The 17659-nt window shown below is 45.3% G+C and overlaps 1 protein-coding gene across 2 annotated transcripts in view; it reads right to left on the reverse strand.

The window, feature by feature from the left end:
- The window catches only part of TDRD10 (tudor domain containing 10), a 50905-nt gene that overhangs the window by 27399 nt on the left and 5847 nt on the right, over positions 1-17659 (reverse strand). For both annotated transcript variants that reach the window (XM_074390185.1, XM_003937756.4), the window contains exon 4: positions 16989-17047. In XM_074390185.1, coding sequence (XP_074246286.1) covers positions 16989-17047 — 59 coding nt within the window. The remainder of the gene's footprint in view (positions 1-16988; positions 17048-17659) is intronic.

Below are 17659 nucleotides of genomic sequence, written 5' to 3' on the forward strand. Positions count from 1 at the left end.
ACAGACAAGACAATCAGGTAAACGGACCATTTCATCACTACACACACAGCTGGCTATGAGTGCATACGGCCTGGCATCTCATCCAGATTTGGAAGGAAAGGAGGTGGTCAGGGCAGGCTCCCAGGAGGAAGTGACTTCCACAGCTTTGCAAGTACCTCCTCCTGACCGCTTCTCAACCCTGCGTGGCCTCTGCCCAGGAGTATGGTTCCCTTCCTCTTCCCTGGACATTTCCCATACCCTTCTGGACTCCTCTCCTAGTCTGCCCTCAGGCCGTCTCCCTCACCCCACCCCTCCTTCCCATCCTGCTCCATGGGCTTGGGTTGTTGTTGCCACAGAGAAACCAGCCTCCCCTGCTTTAGGATAATGTCTATGCCACCCTGATGCCTTTTTGAGCTACACCCTATTTTTTCTCTTTTCTGCCAAACTCGTAGAAAGAGCCGTCTCCACCTAATGCCTCCATTTCCTCCCTGCCCACTCCCTCCTGACTGCCTGCGCCGGGCTAGTTCCTGCCCTAGTGAAATGCTTTTTTGCAGGTCACAGACGTGCACCCGCAACCCACTGCAATGGCTTCGATTCAGGCTTCAGCTCTTTCAACTCCTGCCCGCATCCCTCAACACTTCCTCCTTCCTGGGCTTCCCCAAGAGGGTGCTAATGATTATAAAATTTCACAACCATGGTGAAAACCAATTTTTCTCTGGAAAACTCTTCTGGAAATAATGTATATTTATACCATCTTCCAAAGTCACTTTGTTGGCTTAGGAAAATAGAAATGCATTATGTATAACTCATTTTTCTCAGTCTCCATGTTTATATTACATTTACATTCAAATTTTCTAATTTGCTTTACTCTTAAATATTTAATGTTTATTATACATGAATCTACAAGATGCTGAGCAACAAGCAATTTGTGAGAACAAGCAATGTGTGCTTAGCATTTTCAGTTTACTGAGCACTTTCGTATCCTTTATTCCATTTGGTCTTCACACCCGCCCTGTAAAGTACATATCATTACTGTACTCATTGCACAGAGGCATAAAATAAGGATCAGAGAGGTTAAATGGCATCTCTAAGGCTATATAGCCAATTTAGAACTAGGATTTGAACTCCAGACTTAGCTTCAAATCCTACATGGTTTTTTTTCATTATATCATGCAAAACCATAGTTTTCTTCTCAGGTTTTACCATTATCAAAATAAAATAGAAAGCTAATATTTTGGCAGGTATCAGGAAACCATAGCCTTGGGCCAAATCCAGTCCACCACCTTTTTTTTGTAAATAAAGTTTTACTGGAACACAGCCATGCACATCATTCACTCATTGTCTACAGCTGCTTTCAGGCCACAATGGCCTTCAACACTTAAAGTATTTACTATCCAGCCGGGCACAGTGACTCACGCCTGAAATCCCAGCACTTTGGGAGGCCAAGGTGGACAGACTGCTTGAGTCAAGAAGTTCGAGACCAGCCTGGGCAACATGGTAAGACCCTGTCTCTACAAAAAAACACAAAAAATTAGCTGGGCATGGTGGTGCATGCCTGGAGTCCCAGCTACTCTGCAGGCTGAGGTGGGAGGATCGCTTGAGCCCAGGAGGTCGAGGCTGCAGTGAGCTGAGCTCCTACGACTGTACTCCAGCCTGGGCAACGCAGAAAGACCCTGTCTTTAAAAAAAAGAAAAAGGGAAAACAAAACAAAAAGTATTTACTATCTGACCGTTTACAGAAAAGGTATGCAAACCATTGTGCCACATCAGTGGTTCTCTATCCTGACTACAGACAACACTCGGCTGGGGAGTAAACATTTTTTCTCTTTTAACTACCAATGTAACACCTAGCCCACCCCAGGCACACAAAATCAGAACTGCTGGGGTTGAGACCGCAGCACCTGTGTTTTTTAAGAAGCTCCTCAGATGATTTTAATGCACAGCCAAGGTTAAAAACGAAAATGGCTGTTCCATGGTGTCAGATTCAGGAAGCATGTGTTTCCAGAAAATGTACCTGAGGGTGCGAAGAATCTCCCTCACTCCCCACAACACACACATGCAAATACTGCAAAGTGAGTTCATCAGCAAAATGGACAGGGAGGAAAGGAGCTGCTTCCCAAAGAAAAAGGAAGAACAGTCATTACCATTTGCAGCCATTCTGGATTTTGTGGACATAAAGAGGGCTGAGATCTTTTCATCGATAGAATTTCTTTTCTTTCTTGCTTTTTTTTTTTTTTTTGGATGGAGTTTCGCTCGTTACCCAGGCTGGAGTGCAATGGCGCGATCTCGGCTCACCGCAACCTCCGCCTCCTGGGTTCAGGCAGTTCTCCTGCCTCAGCCTCCTGAGTAGCTGGGATTACAGGCACGCGCCACCATGCCCAGCTAATTTTTAGTATTTTTAGTAGAGAGGGGGTTTCACCATGTGGACCAGGATGGTCTCGATCTCTTGACCTCGTGATCCACCCGCCTCGGCCTCCCAAAGTGCTGGGATTACAGGCTTGAGCCACCGCGCCCGGCCGCTTTTTTTTTTTTTTTTTTTTTTTTTTTTTGAGACGGAGTTTCGCTCTTGTTGCCCAGGCGGGAGTGCAATGAGTGGTGCACTCTCACTGCGACCTCCGCCTCCTGGGTTCCTGCAATTCTCCTGCCTCAGCCTCCCAAGTAGCTAGGATTACAGGCCCCTGCCACCACACCCGGCTAATTTTTTGTATTTTTAGTAGAGACGGGGGTTTCACCATGTTGGCCAGGCTGGTCTTGAACTCCTGACTTCAGGTCATCCACCCTCCTCAGCCTCCCAAAGAGCTGGGATGACAGGCATGAGCCACCGCGCCCGGCTCATCTGTGGAATTTCCGTGTTATCAGTGAGGGTGCCCCATCAGAAGATGCTGCTACAGTTGATAGTTATCACTAGGAATTTCTAAAATCTGAAGGCATGCCCTAATTTTGACAGTTTTCTTGCCCCTTAACAGTTTAACTTGTTTAGTTAAAAATGTTTTGATCAATTACAGATTTGAAAGGAGGTTTGGTACATTAAGCTAAAATTGCCTCATTCCCCACAGGGAGTTTTACATCTCATTTTAAATCATAAAAATAATTTATTAGGATTTTTAAATTACAAAGACATTGAATGTTTATTGTAGCATATTTTTAAAAACACGGATAAGCAAAATAGAAGCACTGTCCATAATTCCTGCCACCAAAACATGAACACTGCACATCTTCTATAAATATCACGAGACTACACTGTACCTTCTGCTTTGTAACCTATTTCACTAAAAGACACATTCCTTTCAGTCAATCACCACCAACCACATGGTTTAAGGGATCTATAGTCTGCTATTTGTTAAGGCACTGGCATTTATGGACCACTGACTTCGCACCAGACAGGTAGGAGGTTACTGCAGCCACCTATGTGCCAAGTAATTTCATGCCCATCCAACAGGCCGCAATTTAACAGCTGGGCAACACCAAGTGTTTGCGATAGAGGAACCCTGCGCTGCTGGTGGGAGTGCAAGTCAGTTCCCTTCCTGGTCCAGCTGTGAGGCCCTTGTGGCCCTGATGCCCCACGCTTCAGTACAGGTCCCAGAGGCACTCACACCTCGCACACCATTATGAGTACAAGCTGGTTCACTGAAGCTGTTTGAGGTAGCAAAAACTAGGAAAATATTGATTTGAACCATGCGAAACTGAGGATTCTGCAGATTAAAAAATGGTCCAACGCGAGCGACTTCATATGATACAACCTAAGAACAGGAATACCTATTTGCAGGTAAACACACTGTGGCGGATTCATACAAAGGATTATTAGACAACAGCCCAAATTACTGCCTAGAGCTGCACATGCCAACACGGACGTGATCAAGGCAAGCCACAAACACTCAGACAGAAGGTGAGGGACCAACAGCCACCTGCCCAGCACCTCAGCTCCCTGCTTTCCAGGGCACCCCCTAGACCCAATCATTCCCAATGCCTAGCCCAAACAACAGCTTGGAACCCCGCACTCTCTGACCCCCTCCCATCTTTCCTGCTCATACGTCTAGTTCTTCAACTCCACTCCCCAGTACCGTGACTCTTCAAACTCTGCCACTTTCCACCCTCCTGCAAACTCCTGACTCTTATCACTTTTCTCCTAACCATCCTGCTCCACCCAAACCTGCAATGTCCTTGCTGTGCCGTTTTCTTTTTTTTTCCCCTCTGGAGACAGGGTCTGGCTCTGCTGCCCAGGCTGGAATGCAGTGGTGTGATCTTGGCTCACTGCAGCCTCCGCCTCCCAGGCTCAAGCCAACCTCCCACCTCAGCCTCCCAAGTAGCTGGGACTACAGGTGCGCGCCACCATGCCTGGCTAATTTTTGTATTTTTTTGGAGAGATGGAATTTTGTCACGTTTCCCAGGCTAATCTGAAACTCCTAAGCTCAAGCAATCCACCCGCCTGGGCCAAGGGCTGGGATGACAAGCATGAGCCTGTTCAATGCGCCTGGCCCCCCTCCCCTCGTCCTCACTAACCAGCATAGATGCCGGCGTCTATCAGTGCAATCAGTACCTGGCGTCCAGCACTTCACATCATTCCTGACACCTACTCCTCATCATCAGCCCCCCACCCTCCCAGAAAACACTACGGCACACACTTGGCACACCCTTTCTACTCAGCAGAGAACCCTGATTTTTATTTCGCTGAGAAAAGAGAAGCAATCAAAGGGGAACTTCCGTTCTCCTACCACCCCACATCTGTCCTCATCCTTCTACGGGGAAGATCTGTCCCTGCCCTTCCTTCTCTCTCCTTCTCACCTTCTTGGGGCCTCTGCTGCTAAATCAGCTCCTCCCTTTCCAGCATCCGGTTCCCTCTCTGCTGGATGAACATACAAAGTCGCCAAGCTAAATCTTATCACACATAACGCCTCTGACCCCATACGTCCCTCCTGCTACCACTCTATCTTCCTACTCTCCTTTTTGATGAAAATCCTTGAAAAAGTCATCTATGCTACCTTCACTTCCTCTCATTCTTTCATTCAACGGATATTTATTAGGTGCCCACTCTGTGCTAGAAATGTGTTAGGTGCAGACAGCCTAGCCCTCCTGGGCTCATCTTTTTAGGGGAAGAGATCATCACTAAGAGGAGTAAGTAGCAGGTGGCCGGGTGTGGTAGCTTACACCTGCAATCCCAGCACTTTGGGAGGCCAAGGCGGGTGGATCACCTGAGGTCAGGAGTTCAAGACCAGCCTGGCCAACACGGCGAAAACCCATCTCTACTAAAAAAAAAATACAAAATTTAGCTGGGCATGGTGGTGGGTGCCTGTCATCCCACCTACTCAGGAGGTTGGGGCAGGAGAATCACTTGAACCCGGGTGGTAGAGGTCGCAGTGAGCCAAGATCACGTCACTGCACTCCAGCCGGGGTGACAAGAGCGAAATTCCGTCTCAAAAAAATAAAAATAAAAAATAAAAGGAGTACGTGGCATGTGTGGTGAGTTCAATGGTGTAAGTATTAAGGAGACAAAGACCAGGAAGGACAGGAAGAATGGGGGCTGCAACCGAGGGAGAACAGCCAGGGAGGGCCTCTGAAGAGGCACCGCCGAAGCAGAGCAGCAAGCAGAGGAAGCTGCAGCTGTAAGAGCTTAGAGCAGGTTCTGGGTTGAGCAACGAGGCCGGAGAGGCTGCTGTGGAGCAAACAAGGAAGAAAGCAGGACTGCGGCGGGCACAGGGAGTGGCTCAGGAAGGGCCACACGGGGCTCTGCTCTTCCTAAGTAGGAAAGAAAGCCAATGGAGGCTTCTGAGTGAAGGGGTCCAAGACAGGCTTGCCACTTGATGGGGTCTCTCTGGCTGCTATGTTAAGATTAGACTGCAGGTGAACAGGGCAGAAAAGAGAAGAGCTGGCTGGGCATGGTAGCTCACACCTATAATCCCAGCACTTTGGGAGGCTGAGGCCGGCAGATCACTTGAGCCCAGGAGTTCGAGACCAGCCTGAGCAACGTGGTGAAATGCCGTCTCTACAAAAAAATAAAAATAAATTAGCCAGAGGCCGAGCACAGTGGCTCACTCCTATAATCCCAGCACTCTGGGAGGCCAAGGCGGGCAGATCACTTGAGGTCAGGAATTCGAGACCAGGCTGGCCAACATGGTGGCTCTACTAAAAATACAAAAAGTAGCCCGGCATGGTGATGCACGCCTGTAACCCTACTTACGCAGGAGGTTGAGGCAGGAGAATCTCTTTAAACTGGGAGGCGGAGGTTGCAGTGAGCAGAGATCACACCACTGTACTCCAGCCCGGGCGACAGAGTGAATATAAATAAATAAACAAATATATAAATAAAGCAAGCTGGGTATGGTGATATGTTCCTGTGGTCCCAGCTACATGGGTGGCTGAGGTAGGAGGCTTGCTGGGGCCTGGGAGTTCAAGGCTGCAGTGAACCATAACTGCACCACTGCATTCCAGCCTGGGTGACAGAGCAAGACCCTGTCTCAAGACCCTGTCTCGAAAAATAAAAATAAAAAGAGAGGCTGGACGCAGTGACTCATGCCCGTAATCCCAGCACTTTGGGAAGCCAAGGCGGGTGGATCACGAGGTCAAGAGATTGAGACCATCCTGGTCAACATGGTGAAACCCGTCTCTACTAAAAATACAAAAAATTAGCTGGGCATGGTGGTGCGTGCCTGTAATCCCAGCTACTCAGGAGGCTGAGGCAGGAGAATTGCCTGAACCCAGGAGGCGGAGGTCGCGGTGAGCCGAGATCACGCCATTGCACTCCAGCCTGGGTAACAAGAGCGAAACTCCGTCTCAAAAAAAAAAAAAAATAATAATAATAAAAATAAAAAAAGAGAGAGAAATGAGCTAAGAGCCCTGGCAGTAATCCAGGCAGTGGGTCGGCCAGGGGGCATGCAGTGGCATGACACAAGGTACCCAGGTTCTGGATATAGGTAACTTTTTATTATAAAATAATGCCAAACATACACAAAAGTAGAGAGTACAATGAACTCCCACAAGCCCATCACCATGCTTCAACCAGCACCCCCATTCTGTGTGTTTCACCTGTCTCTCCAGCCCTCGTTCGCCAGTGTGAGGGAATCCCAGCTCTTCTGTCATTTCACCTTATATACTTTAGCCTACTTCTCAAAGAGGCATTTTCTCCCTAGACACGCCATTATCAAACTAAGAAACACAATAATGTCATACTATCAACTAAAAGGCAATCCTCACCGATTATCTCAGAAACGTCGTTTTATGATTGTTTTGTCCAAAACTGGATCCAAACAAAGCCTACTCATTGTATTTTGTTATTATTTCTAAGTCTGTTCTATTTTTATTTTATTTTAATTTTGAGACAGAGTCTTGCTCTGTCACCCAGGCTGGTGTGCAATCTCGGCTCACTGCAACCTCCCACTCCAAGGTTCAAGCAATTCTCCTGTCTCAGCCTCCTGAGTAGCTGGAATTACAGGCAGCTGCCATCATGTCTGCCTAATTTTTGCATTTTTAGTAGAGATGGGATTTCACCATATTGGCCAGGGTAGTCTCAAACTCCTGACCTCAAGTGATCCACTTGCCTAGGCCTCCCAAAGTGCTGGGATTACAGCCATGAGCCACTGCACCAGGCCTCTAAGTTTCTTCCAGATCTCCTTAAATCTCTATAAGATCTACTTTAACTTTCTCATGATTGACTTGTTCTGGAAATCAGGCCGGCTGTTCTATAGACAAGAGTGCTGCTGCTTTATGGCGGCATTATCTTGGTCTTCTATTCCCTGCAGTTCCTTTTGCCTACAAATCTGCCATAGAACTTGACTAGTAAAGGTGTTTTTTTGTGGGAGTAAAATACTTTAAAACGCTGTGGTCACCTTTATCTTTTTTTTTTTTTTTTTTTTTTTTTTTTTTTTTTTTTTTTTTGAGATAGAGTTTCGCTCTTGTTACCCAGGCTGGAGTGCAATGGCGCGATCTCGGCTCACCGCAACCTCCGCCTCCTGGGTTCAGGCAATTCTCCTGCCTCAGCCTCCTGAGTAGCTGGGATTACAGGTGTGCGCCATCATGCCCAGCTAATTTTTGTATTTTCAGTAGAGACAGGGTTTCACCATGTTGACCAGAATGGTCTCGACCTCTTGACCTCGTGATCCACCCACCTCGGCCTCCCAAAGTGCTGGGATTACAGGCGTGAGCCACCGCGCCCAGCCTGGTCACCTTTATCTTGCATCACTTTTTAGGGGGCTCATAGCTGGTTATCTCATTTTTAGTGAGGCTATAATTAGTCAGTAACAGCCTGATCCCTCCATTGTAAACTGCCCATTGATACTTTACCTAATGAATTAAGCAAGCTCAGATAACACTGTCTGAGACAGGTATTTTTATTGGAGTTTGCACAATGGTCATTTTCTAATTCTATCATATCTTCTGCATTTACGACTAGAGTTCTTCTCTAAAGAACTTTCTCTCATTAACTACGGTTGTTTGCTCTGAAAACGTTATTACATTGGTGTTGGAAAAGCAAGATAAATACCTCTTCCTTGTCTTTAATTATCAAGTTTTATGTTAATGAACCATTATCTTTCCATTTTCAGTTGTATTCAGTGAGTGTTATTTATTTCCCCTTTCTTTAGATATTATTACAAATTAATGCTGCTTAAAATCATTGGTAAATTTTAATCAAATGTGGTACTTGATGCTCAAACTGTGGCCCATGGGACACCCTCTTCGCTTGCTCTTGTGTTATTTTTATTTGGAAACATTCAAATTGGGATAAAAATAGAGAAAATAGTATTACAAATCCCTATGCGCCTATCACTCAGCCTCAGCAATTCTCAGTTCATGGCCATTCCCATTTCATCATAACCTTTCCCAGCCACTAGGCTATTCCGAAACACCGCATTGCTTCACATGCCAACGCTTCAGCACAAACTCCAAGAAACAAGAACACCACCTCTAAATAAACCAGCTCTAAATAAAACTGCTCTGTCTTTTCATTCAAACTTCAGTAGTCTCTGATAGCTTTCTGGCATAACGGCTCCAGATCTGGAATCAGCCATTTCTCTAAGAAGACCTGGTTCTCTTTAGTGGGAAAGAACACAATCGAGCGGGTAGGTGTGCTACTGCTGCTGCATAGTTAGAGCTCCAAGGTCTCTCAGTGGACCAAGCTAGAATACATGCACCTTACAAGAGGAAAAAAATTATGTTATCCTTATGGATTTCAATTCGTATTTATTTATTTCTCTTTAACTTCTGTTATCTCTCTCTCATGCTGAAAATCTTGATTCCTAACAATATAATTGTTTTATCATAATTTAAATACATAACAAGTTCAAAGTATCGGTACTATTACTGACAATAAAGCTACTGAATAAGTTTAACATTCCTTGGCTAGGCATGGTGGCTGACGCCTGTAATCACAGCACTTTGCAAGGCTGAAGTGGGCGGATCACAAGGTCAGGAAATCAAGCTCATCCTGGTAACATGGTGAAACCCCGTCTCTACTAAAAATACAAAAAATTAGCCGGGCGTGATGATGGGTACCTGTAGTCTCAACTATTCGGGAGGCTGAGGCAGGAGAATCGCTTGAACCAGGGAGGTGGAGGTTGCAGTGAGCTGAGATCGCGCCACTGCACTCTAGCCTGGGTGACAGAGCGAGATTCTGTCTAAAAAGTGTGTGTGTGGCCGGGCGCGGTGGCTCAAGCCTGTAATCCCAGCACTTTGGGAGGCCGAGGCAGGTGGATCACGAGGTCAAGAGATCAAGACCATCCTGGTCAACATGGTGAAACCCCGTCTCTGCTAAAAATACAAAAAAATTAGCTGGGCATGGTGGCACGTGCCTGTAATCCCAGCTACTCAGGAGGCTGAGGCAGGAGAATTGCCTGAACTCAGGAGGCGGAGGTTGCGGTGAGCCGAGATCGCGCCATTGCACTCCAGCCTGGGTAACAAGAGCAAAACTCCATCTCAAAAAAAAAAAAAAAGTGTGTGTGTGTGTGTGTGTGTGTGTGTGTGTGTGTATTTCTTTGCAGGTCTTTAGTATGTCCTACTGAAGATATACAGTCAAACAGTATTTCTCTTCTCTGACACCAAACTGGTTATATAACCAATTTCTTTTCCATTTCTAGAAAATGCTATAATGTATAATTTTTATTAATTATGAAAGTGTTTATATATTCCTAGTCAGAAGTCATGCATCCGTCTTCCTTCCACCCTCTTCCTTCCTTCCCCTTACAAGTAACAACCATCTTCATTTCTATCATTCTATTTGTTTTCCTGCAAATTTAAAGAGATATTCTACTTGCTTCCTCTCTTCTTGTACAAAAGATTGTGTGAGTCTATGTATATTATTAAGGTAGAGTCAAAATGACCTGCCAACAGACTGAATGTGAAGTGTGAGAAAAATATGAGGTGTGAGATGAGAGTATGTCTCAGATTTTGGCCCTGAGGAAAATGGTACCGTCTTTTACGGAGACAGGGAAGCCTGTGGGAGGGGCCGGCTGGGGAATACCAGGAGCCTGGCCTGGGACATCGGAAGTTTGAAATGCCTACTAGTAATCCATGTGGACATAACCAGCAGGAAAGTGAATATACAAGTTTAGAGTTCAAGAGAAAGGTACAGGCCTCAAATACGGATTGAAGTCATGATTTATCTTACCTTCTTAGGAATCAACTACCCATTTAAAAATATTTTAGCCTCTACTTCCAGATTTTTTTGTGTGAGGTTTTAAAATTTTTTAGTATTTCTTATATTTTAGCCTCTACTTCCAGATTTTTTTGTGTGAGGTTTTAAAATCTATAATTATGGAAACAGAGTGCATTTGAGCATTTCTAATCCATTTGGCATCATGTAGGTTACTTGTACAATCAGCAAAAACAGTTTCAGAAAACTGGTGAGGACAGAAGGCAAACTAGTGGGTTCAAGAGTGAATGGGTGACTGACTTTGAAACTTTCTAAACACCTACAGTAAGTAAATGCAGTCCCAGCATAAGGACACACAGATCAGTGGGACAGAATGCAAATCCAAAGTAACTGTTACATTGATAGTCAGCTGATTTCTGACGAGAGTGCCATGATAATGCAATGGAGAAAGAACGGTCTTGCCAACAAATGATGTTGGGATAACTGTATATCCACATGCAAAAGAATGAAGTTGGAACCCTACCTCACACCATACACAAGAATTAATTCAAAAAGAATTACAGACCTGGCCGGATGCAGTGGATCATGCCTATAATCCCAGCACTTTGGGAGGCCAAGGTGGGCGGATCATTTGAGCTCAGGAGTTCAAAATCAGCCTGTGGAACAAGGTGAAACCCCATCTCCACAAAATATACAAAAAAATGCTGGGCACAATAGCTCATGCCTGTAATCCCAGAACTTGGGGAGGCCAAGGCGGGGGGATCACTTGAGGTGAGGAGTTCGAGCCAAGCCTGGCCAACATGGTTAACACCCCGACTCTACTAAAAATACAAAAAATTAGCCAGATGTGGTGGCACGTGCCTGTAATTCCAGCTACTCAGGAGGCTGAGGCAAGAGAATCACTTGAATCCTGGAGGCAAAGGTGGCAGTGAGCCAAGATTGTGCCACTGCACTCCAGCCTAGACAACAGAGCAAGACTTCATCTAAGTAAAAAAACAAAAAAATTAGCTGGGCATTGTGGCATGTGCTTGCACTCCCAGCTACTCAGGGGGCTGAGGTGGGAGGATCACTTGAGCCTGGAAAGCCAAGGCCATACTGAGTTGTGATGATACCACTGCACTCCAGCCTGGGCAATAGATCAAGACCCTGTCTCAAAAAAAAAAAAAAAAAAAAAAAATCACAGACCTAAAATAAGAGCTATGACTATTAAATTCTTAGAAAATATTACAGGTGGCTGGGGCCAGTGGTTCACACATGTAATCCCAGCACTTTGGGAGCCCAAGGCAGGAGGATCATCTGACCCCAGAAGTTTGAGGCCAGCCTGCGCAATACAGTGAGACCCCATCTCCACAAAAAAATAAATAAATAAATTATCCCAGCATGGTGGTGCGCCTGTGGTCCCAGCTACTGTGCTCCCAGCTACTTGGGAGGCTGAGATGGGAGGATCACTTGAGTCTGGGAGCTCGAGGCTGCAGTGGGCTGTGATGGTGCCACTGCACTCCAGCCTGGGTGACAGAGTGAGACCCTCCTGCTCCAAAAAAGAAAAAAAAATAACACAAAATATTTGCAAATCATGTATCTGGCAAGGGACTTGTATTCAGAATATATTTTTAAAACTCTCACAACTCAATAAAAAAGACTAATAAACAAATTTTAAAATGTGGCCAGGCGTAGTGGTTCATGCCTGTAATTCCTACACTTTGGGAGGCCGAGGCAGGTGGATCACTTAAGGCCAGAAGTTCGAGATCAGCCTGGTCAATGTGGCAAAACCCCGTCTCTACTAAAAATATAAAAATTAGCCAGGTATGGCCGGGCATAGTGGCTCATGCCTGTAATCCCAGCACTTTGGGAGGCCAAGGCAGGCGGATCACCTAAGGTTGGGAGCTCGAGACCAGCCTGACCAACATGGAGAAATCTCGTCTCTACCAAAAACACAAAATTAGCCAGGCATTGTGGTACATGCCTGTAATTCCAGTTACTTGGGAGGCTGAGGCAGGAGAATCACTTGAATCCAGGAGGCAGAGGTTGCAGTGAGCCGAGATCGTGCCACTGCACTCCAGCATGGGCAACAAGAGTGAAACTCCGTCTCAAAAAAAAAAAAAAAAATTAGCCAGGTGTGGTGGCACAAGCCTGTTATCCCAGCTCCTCAGGAGGCTGAGATACAAAGTCGCTTGAGCCCTATGAGGCAGAGGTTGCAGTGTGGGCCAAGGTCATGCCCCTGCACTCCAGCATGGGTGACAGAGGGAGACTCTGCCTCAAACAAACAAAAAAAAACAAACTAAAAATGGAAAAAGGATTTGAACAGACATTTCTCCAAAACAGATATACAAATGGCCAATAAGCATATGACAAGATGCTGATTAGTTATTAAGAAAATGCAAATCAAAACCATGAGATGCCACTTCACATCCACTAGACGGCTATAATGAAAAAAGACAACAGTGGGCCGTGGCGACAAAGCAGAGAAATGGCAATCCTCATGCACTGCTGATATGAATGCAAAATGGCACAGCTACTTTGAAAACCGGTTTGGCAGTTCCTGAAAAAGTTAAAGACAGGGTTGCCATGTGATCCAGCAATTCTGCTCCTGGGTATGTATCCAAGAGAACTAGAACATATGCTCAGACAAAAACTTATGAACCGATGTGCATAGCAGCATTATTCATAATAGCCAAAAAGTGGAAACATCCTAAATGTAAAACTGATGGGTGAACAAAATGCAGCGTATCTGTATAATGGAATATTATTCCACCAGAAAAAGGAACAAAGTACTAAGACACACTCTAATACAGATGAACCCTGAAAACATGCTCAGTGAAAGAAAACACAAAATTCCACATTGCATGATTCTTTGTATATAAAATGTCCAGAATAGGAAATCCTTAAGAGACAGGAAGTAGATGCAGGGTTATCAGGAGCTGGGAGGAAGGGGGAAGGGAAAGGACTGCTAATGGATATGAGGTTGATTTTGGGGCTGATGAAAATGTTCGGAAATTAGTATTAATGGTTGCATAATCTGTGAACATACTAATAATTGAACTGTACTTTCTGTCTGTTTTTTTGGAGACACAGTTTCGCTCTGTTGCCCAGGCTGGAGTGCAGTGGCCCGATCTCATCTCACTGCATCCTCTACCTCCTGGGCTCAAGTGATTCGCGTGCCTCAGCCTCCTGAGTAGCTGGGATTACAGGTGCACGCCTCCACACCTGGCTAATTTTTGTATTATTAGTAGAGATGGGGTTTCGCTATGTTGACCAGGCTGGTCTCAAACTCCTGACCTCAGGTGATCTGCCCACCTCAGCCTCCCAAAGTGCTGGGATTGCAGGCATCACCCACCACACCTGGCCTGAATTGTGCACATCTTTAAATGGTAAATTTTCCAGCCTGAGCAACATGATGAGACCCCGTCTCCACTAAAAATACAAAAATATAGCCGGGTGTGGCGGTGCACACCTGTGGTCCCAGCTACATGGGAGGCTGAGGTGGGAGGACTGCTTGAGCCTTGAGGGCAGAAGCTGCAGTGACCTGAGCTCGCACCACTGCATTCCAGCCTCGGTGACAAAGTGAGACTCTGTCTCAAAAAAAAAAAAAAAAAAAAAAAAAATTGGAGAGAGATCCAAGATGGCTGATCACTAGCAGCTCGGGATTGTAGCTCCCAGTGAAAGCGCAGAGAACGAGAGGATGCCACACTTTCAGATGAATTCTTGTTGCTCACGCACCAGGAGATTCCCAGCGGAGGAGCCCCACGGGTCACCGGTGCGACTCTTGTGGCCAGCAAGGCGGTTTTGCCGGCGCCTCGGAGCAGTGGTTCTTGGTGCAGAGTCAGAAAAGCACCATCAATCTTAACGCCGCTGTTTTGGCCAGCGCAGTGGTTTGCTCAGATTCTGACGTTGCGAATCAACAAGTTGGATGTCCACTCAGAAACCCAATTACAAAGACGGTAATTATAAAGACAACAGATGGATAAATCTATAACGAAGGGAAGAAACCAGCCTAAAAAGGCTCAGAATACCCAAAATCAGAACGCCTCTCCCTCTACAGGGGCTCACAGTTCTTCATCAGCAATGGAACAAGGCCTGATGGAGAACGAGTGTGTTCCATTAACAGAAGCAGGCTTCAAAAGGTGGATGATAAGAAACTTCTGTGAATTAAAAGAACTTGTTCTAACTCAATGTAAAGAAACTAAGAATTTTGAAAAAAGGTTTGACAAAATGTTAACAAGAATACACAATTTGGAGAGGAATATAAGCGAACTGATGGAGCTGAAAAACACAACACGAGAACTTCACGAACTATGCACAAGTTGTAACTGCCGAATTGATCAAGCAGAAGAAAGGATATCAGAGGTCGAAGACCAACTCAATGAAATAAAACGAGAAGACAAGATTAGATAAAAAAGGATAAAAAGGAACAAGCAAAGTCTCCAAGAAATATGGGACTATGTGAAAAGACCTAACCTACGTTTGATAGGTGTACCTGAATGTGACGAAGAGAATGAATCCAGGCTGGAAAATATGCTTCAGGATATTATTCAGGAAAATTTTCCCAACATAGCAAGGCAGGACAATATTCAACTCCAGGTAATGAGAGAACACCACAAAGATATTCCTCAAGAAGACCAACCTCAAGGCACATAATCGTCAGATTCACCAGGGTTGAAATGAAGGAGAAAATACTAAGGGCAGCCAGAGAGAAAGGTCAGGTTACCCACAAAGGGAAGCCTAACAGACTCACAGCAGATCTCTCAGCAGAAACTCTACAAGCCAGAAGAGAGTGGGGGCCAATATTCAACATCCTTAAAAAAAAAAGAACTTTCAACCCACAATTTCACATCCAGCCAAACTAAGCTTCATAAGCAAAGGAAAAATAAAATCTTTTGTGAACAAGCAAGCACTCAGAGATTTCATCACCACCAGGCCTGCTTTACAAGAGCTTCTGAAAGAACCACTACACATAGAAAGGAACAACCAGTATCAGCCTTTCTAAAAAATACCAAAAGGTAAAGGTCTACGGGGAGAGGGGAGAGAGAGGTGGCAGCGTTGCTCAGCATCTTACCTGCCCAGACCACTGCAGGAACCACATGTAGGGCTCCTCTGCCCACTTCACTGTCAACAACAGGTTGGACCAGCCTGTCAAATGGGGAAGGAGAACCAGCCCCAGTACACTCATCTATCAGGTGCAAGGAATCCCCCAACCTGGCCCTTTGATCAAATATGATTTCATTTATTGGATCAAAATGACTTACTATGCTCCAATACCATTTTCTTCTCTCTGTCAGACAAAACGTAATAGGTCCATCTTTCATTTGGTGCGTTATTTCCACATCTTATAGGTTACATGATTTGGCACCAAGCAAAATACATGGGATCCGGGAGCAACTGAGCCTGGATTCCACTCGTAACTGACCACTCACTAGGTCTGTATACTTAGCTGAGGGACTTGACCTCTCAGAGCCTTGGCAGCCTCAGCTCCAAGATGAGGGCATTACCACCACCCAGAGTTACAATAATAACTTTAAAAACCACATGAACGAAGCATGTAGCTCATGTCCTAGAGCATGCCTGACAGTTAAAATGTAGTAAATAGTGTAAAGGAAGAAAGTACAACTTGGGCAGAGATGACTGAATGTGTAACTGGTTGGCAAGGGAACGTGGAGATCATGAACATTTTGAAAAATGCCTGGCATGCTACAGGGGTTCCACAGAGGTCATTTTCTCTTATCCTTCTTACAGGATGGAGCTCCTTGAAGGCAAGGACTAGGCTGTTTATCTTTAAGCATGCCAAAGGGGGGACACAGTATTTCGTATGCAGTAGATGCCCAAAAAAGCATCAGGGGGCGCTTCAATAGATCACACTTTCTCCTTTCATCTGCATTTCAAATGCACTTACTAAAAAAATTTAAGCATACATTGTTTTATAATTATTTCAGGTTTGTTGGTCTGGCCTCCCCAAAGAGACAGTAAGTTTCCTGGGGTCAAAAATGCGATTGCTTACATCCTACTCTCTAAGTCCTCCTAACACAGCCCACTGACCGAATCAGCTCACTTCAAAGTCAAATAGGGCTCATTTTTGGGGCTGAAACCAACTGCTCCCTATTGCCAAAGGATCAGCAGCTGAGCCCTAACAAGGTCTCTTCCTAAGAAGAAGCTGCCTCAACCCAAAATGCCAAGTAGGCTGACCAGTCATCCAGGTGTCCAGGGATAAAGAGTGGGGCTAACCGTTCGGGATGCCGGGTTAGCATTTCAGTGCTAAAAGTGGGAAACTCCAAGGCAAACTGATGCGCTGGTTACCACAGTCACCAATGAGTGATGGTTTGCACTATCATAGCTCTCAAACGTCTTTAAGAAACTGGGGAAATTAAGTTACTAGCAGGTTACTAAGTCATATGGGGAAGGCCTAGGGAGATAAGCAGCCTGTCGTGAAGAATAAATACCTTAGAAACATCCAGCGGAAGATTGCCAACATACACCTCTGTCTCTCTTTTCTTGACTCCTAGGAAGAAAAACAGCATTAAATGGGACTTGGAACACATAATTCACTTTTTCTATTTCTTTCTTTCTTTTTTCTTTTTTGAGACAGAGTCTTGCTCTGTCATAAGGCTGGAGTGGAGTAGTGTGATCATAGCTCACTGAAGCCTTGACCACCCAACTCCACACAATCCTCCCACTTCAGCCTCCCAAGTAGCTGGGACTACAGGGACATGCCCCCATGCCTGAATATTTTTTTTTTTTTGGTAGAGATAAGGTCTCTCTATGTTGCCCAGGCTGGTCTTAAATTCTCGAGCTCAAGCAATCCTCCTAGCTCAGTCTCCCAAAGTCCTAAGAGAAACCCCATCTCTACTAAAAATACAAAATTAGTCGCACGTGGTGGCATGTGCCTGTAATCTCAGCTACTTGGGAGGCTGAGGCAGGAGAATCATTTGAACTTGGGAAGCAGAGATTGCAGTGAGTTGAGATCGTGTCACTGTTCTATAGCCTGGGCAACAAGAGTGAAATTCCATCTCAAAAAAAATTAATATAAAAAATTTTTTAAATATTCCCATGCACATACATGCCTACAAACATCCCCCCACCCCCATGAACACTGAATGGCTATACTGTACCC

This window comes from Saimiri boliviensis, chromosome 19 (assembly GCF_048565385.1).
Source record: "Saimiri boliviensis isolate mSaiBol1 chromosome 19, mSaiBol1.pri, whole genome shotgun sequence".
Taxonomy (NCBI): domain Eukaryota; kingdom Metazoa; phylum Chordata; class Mammalia; order Primates; family Cebidae; genus Saimiri; species Saimiri boliviensis.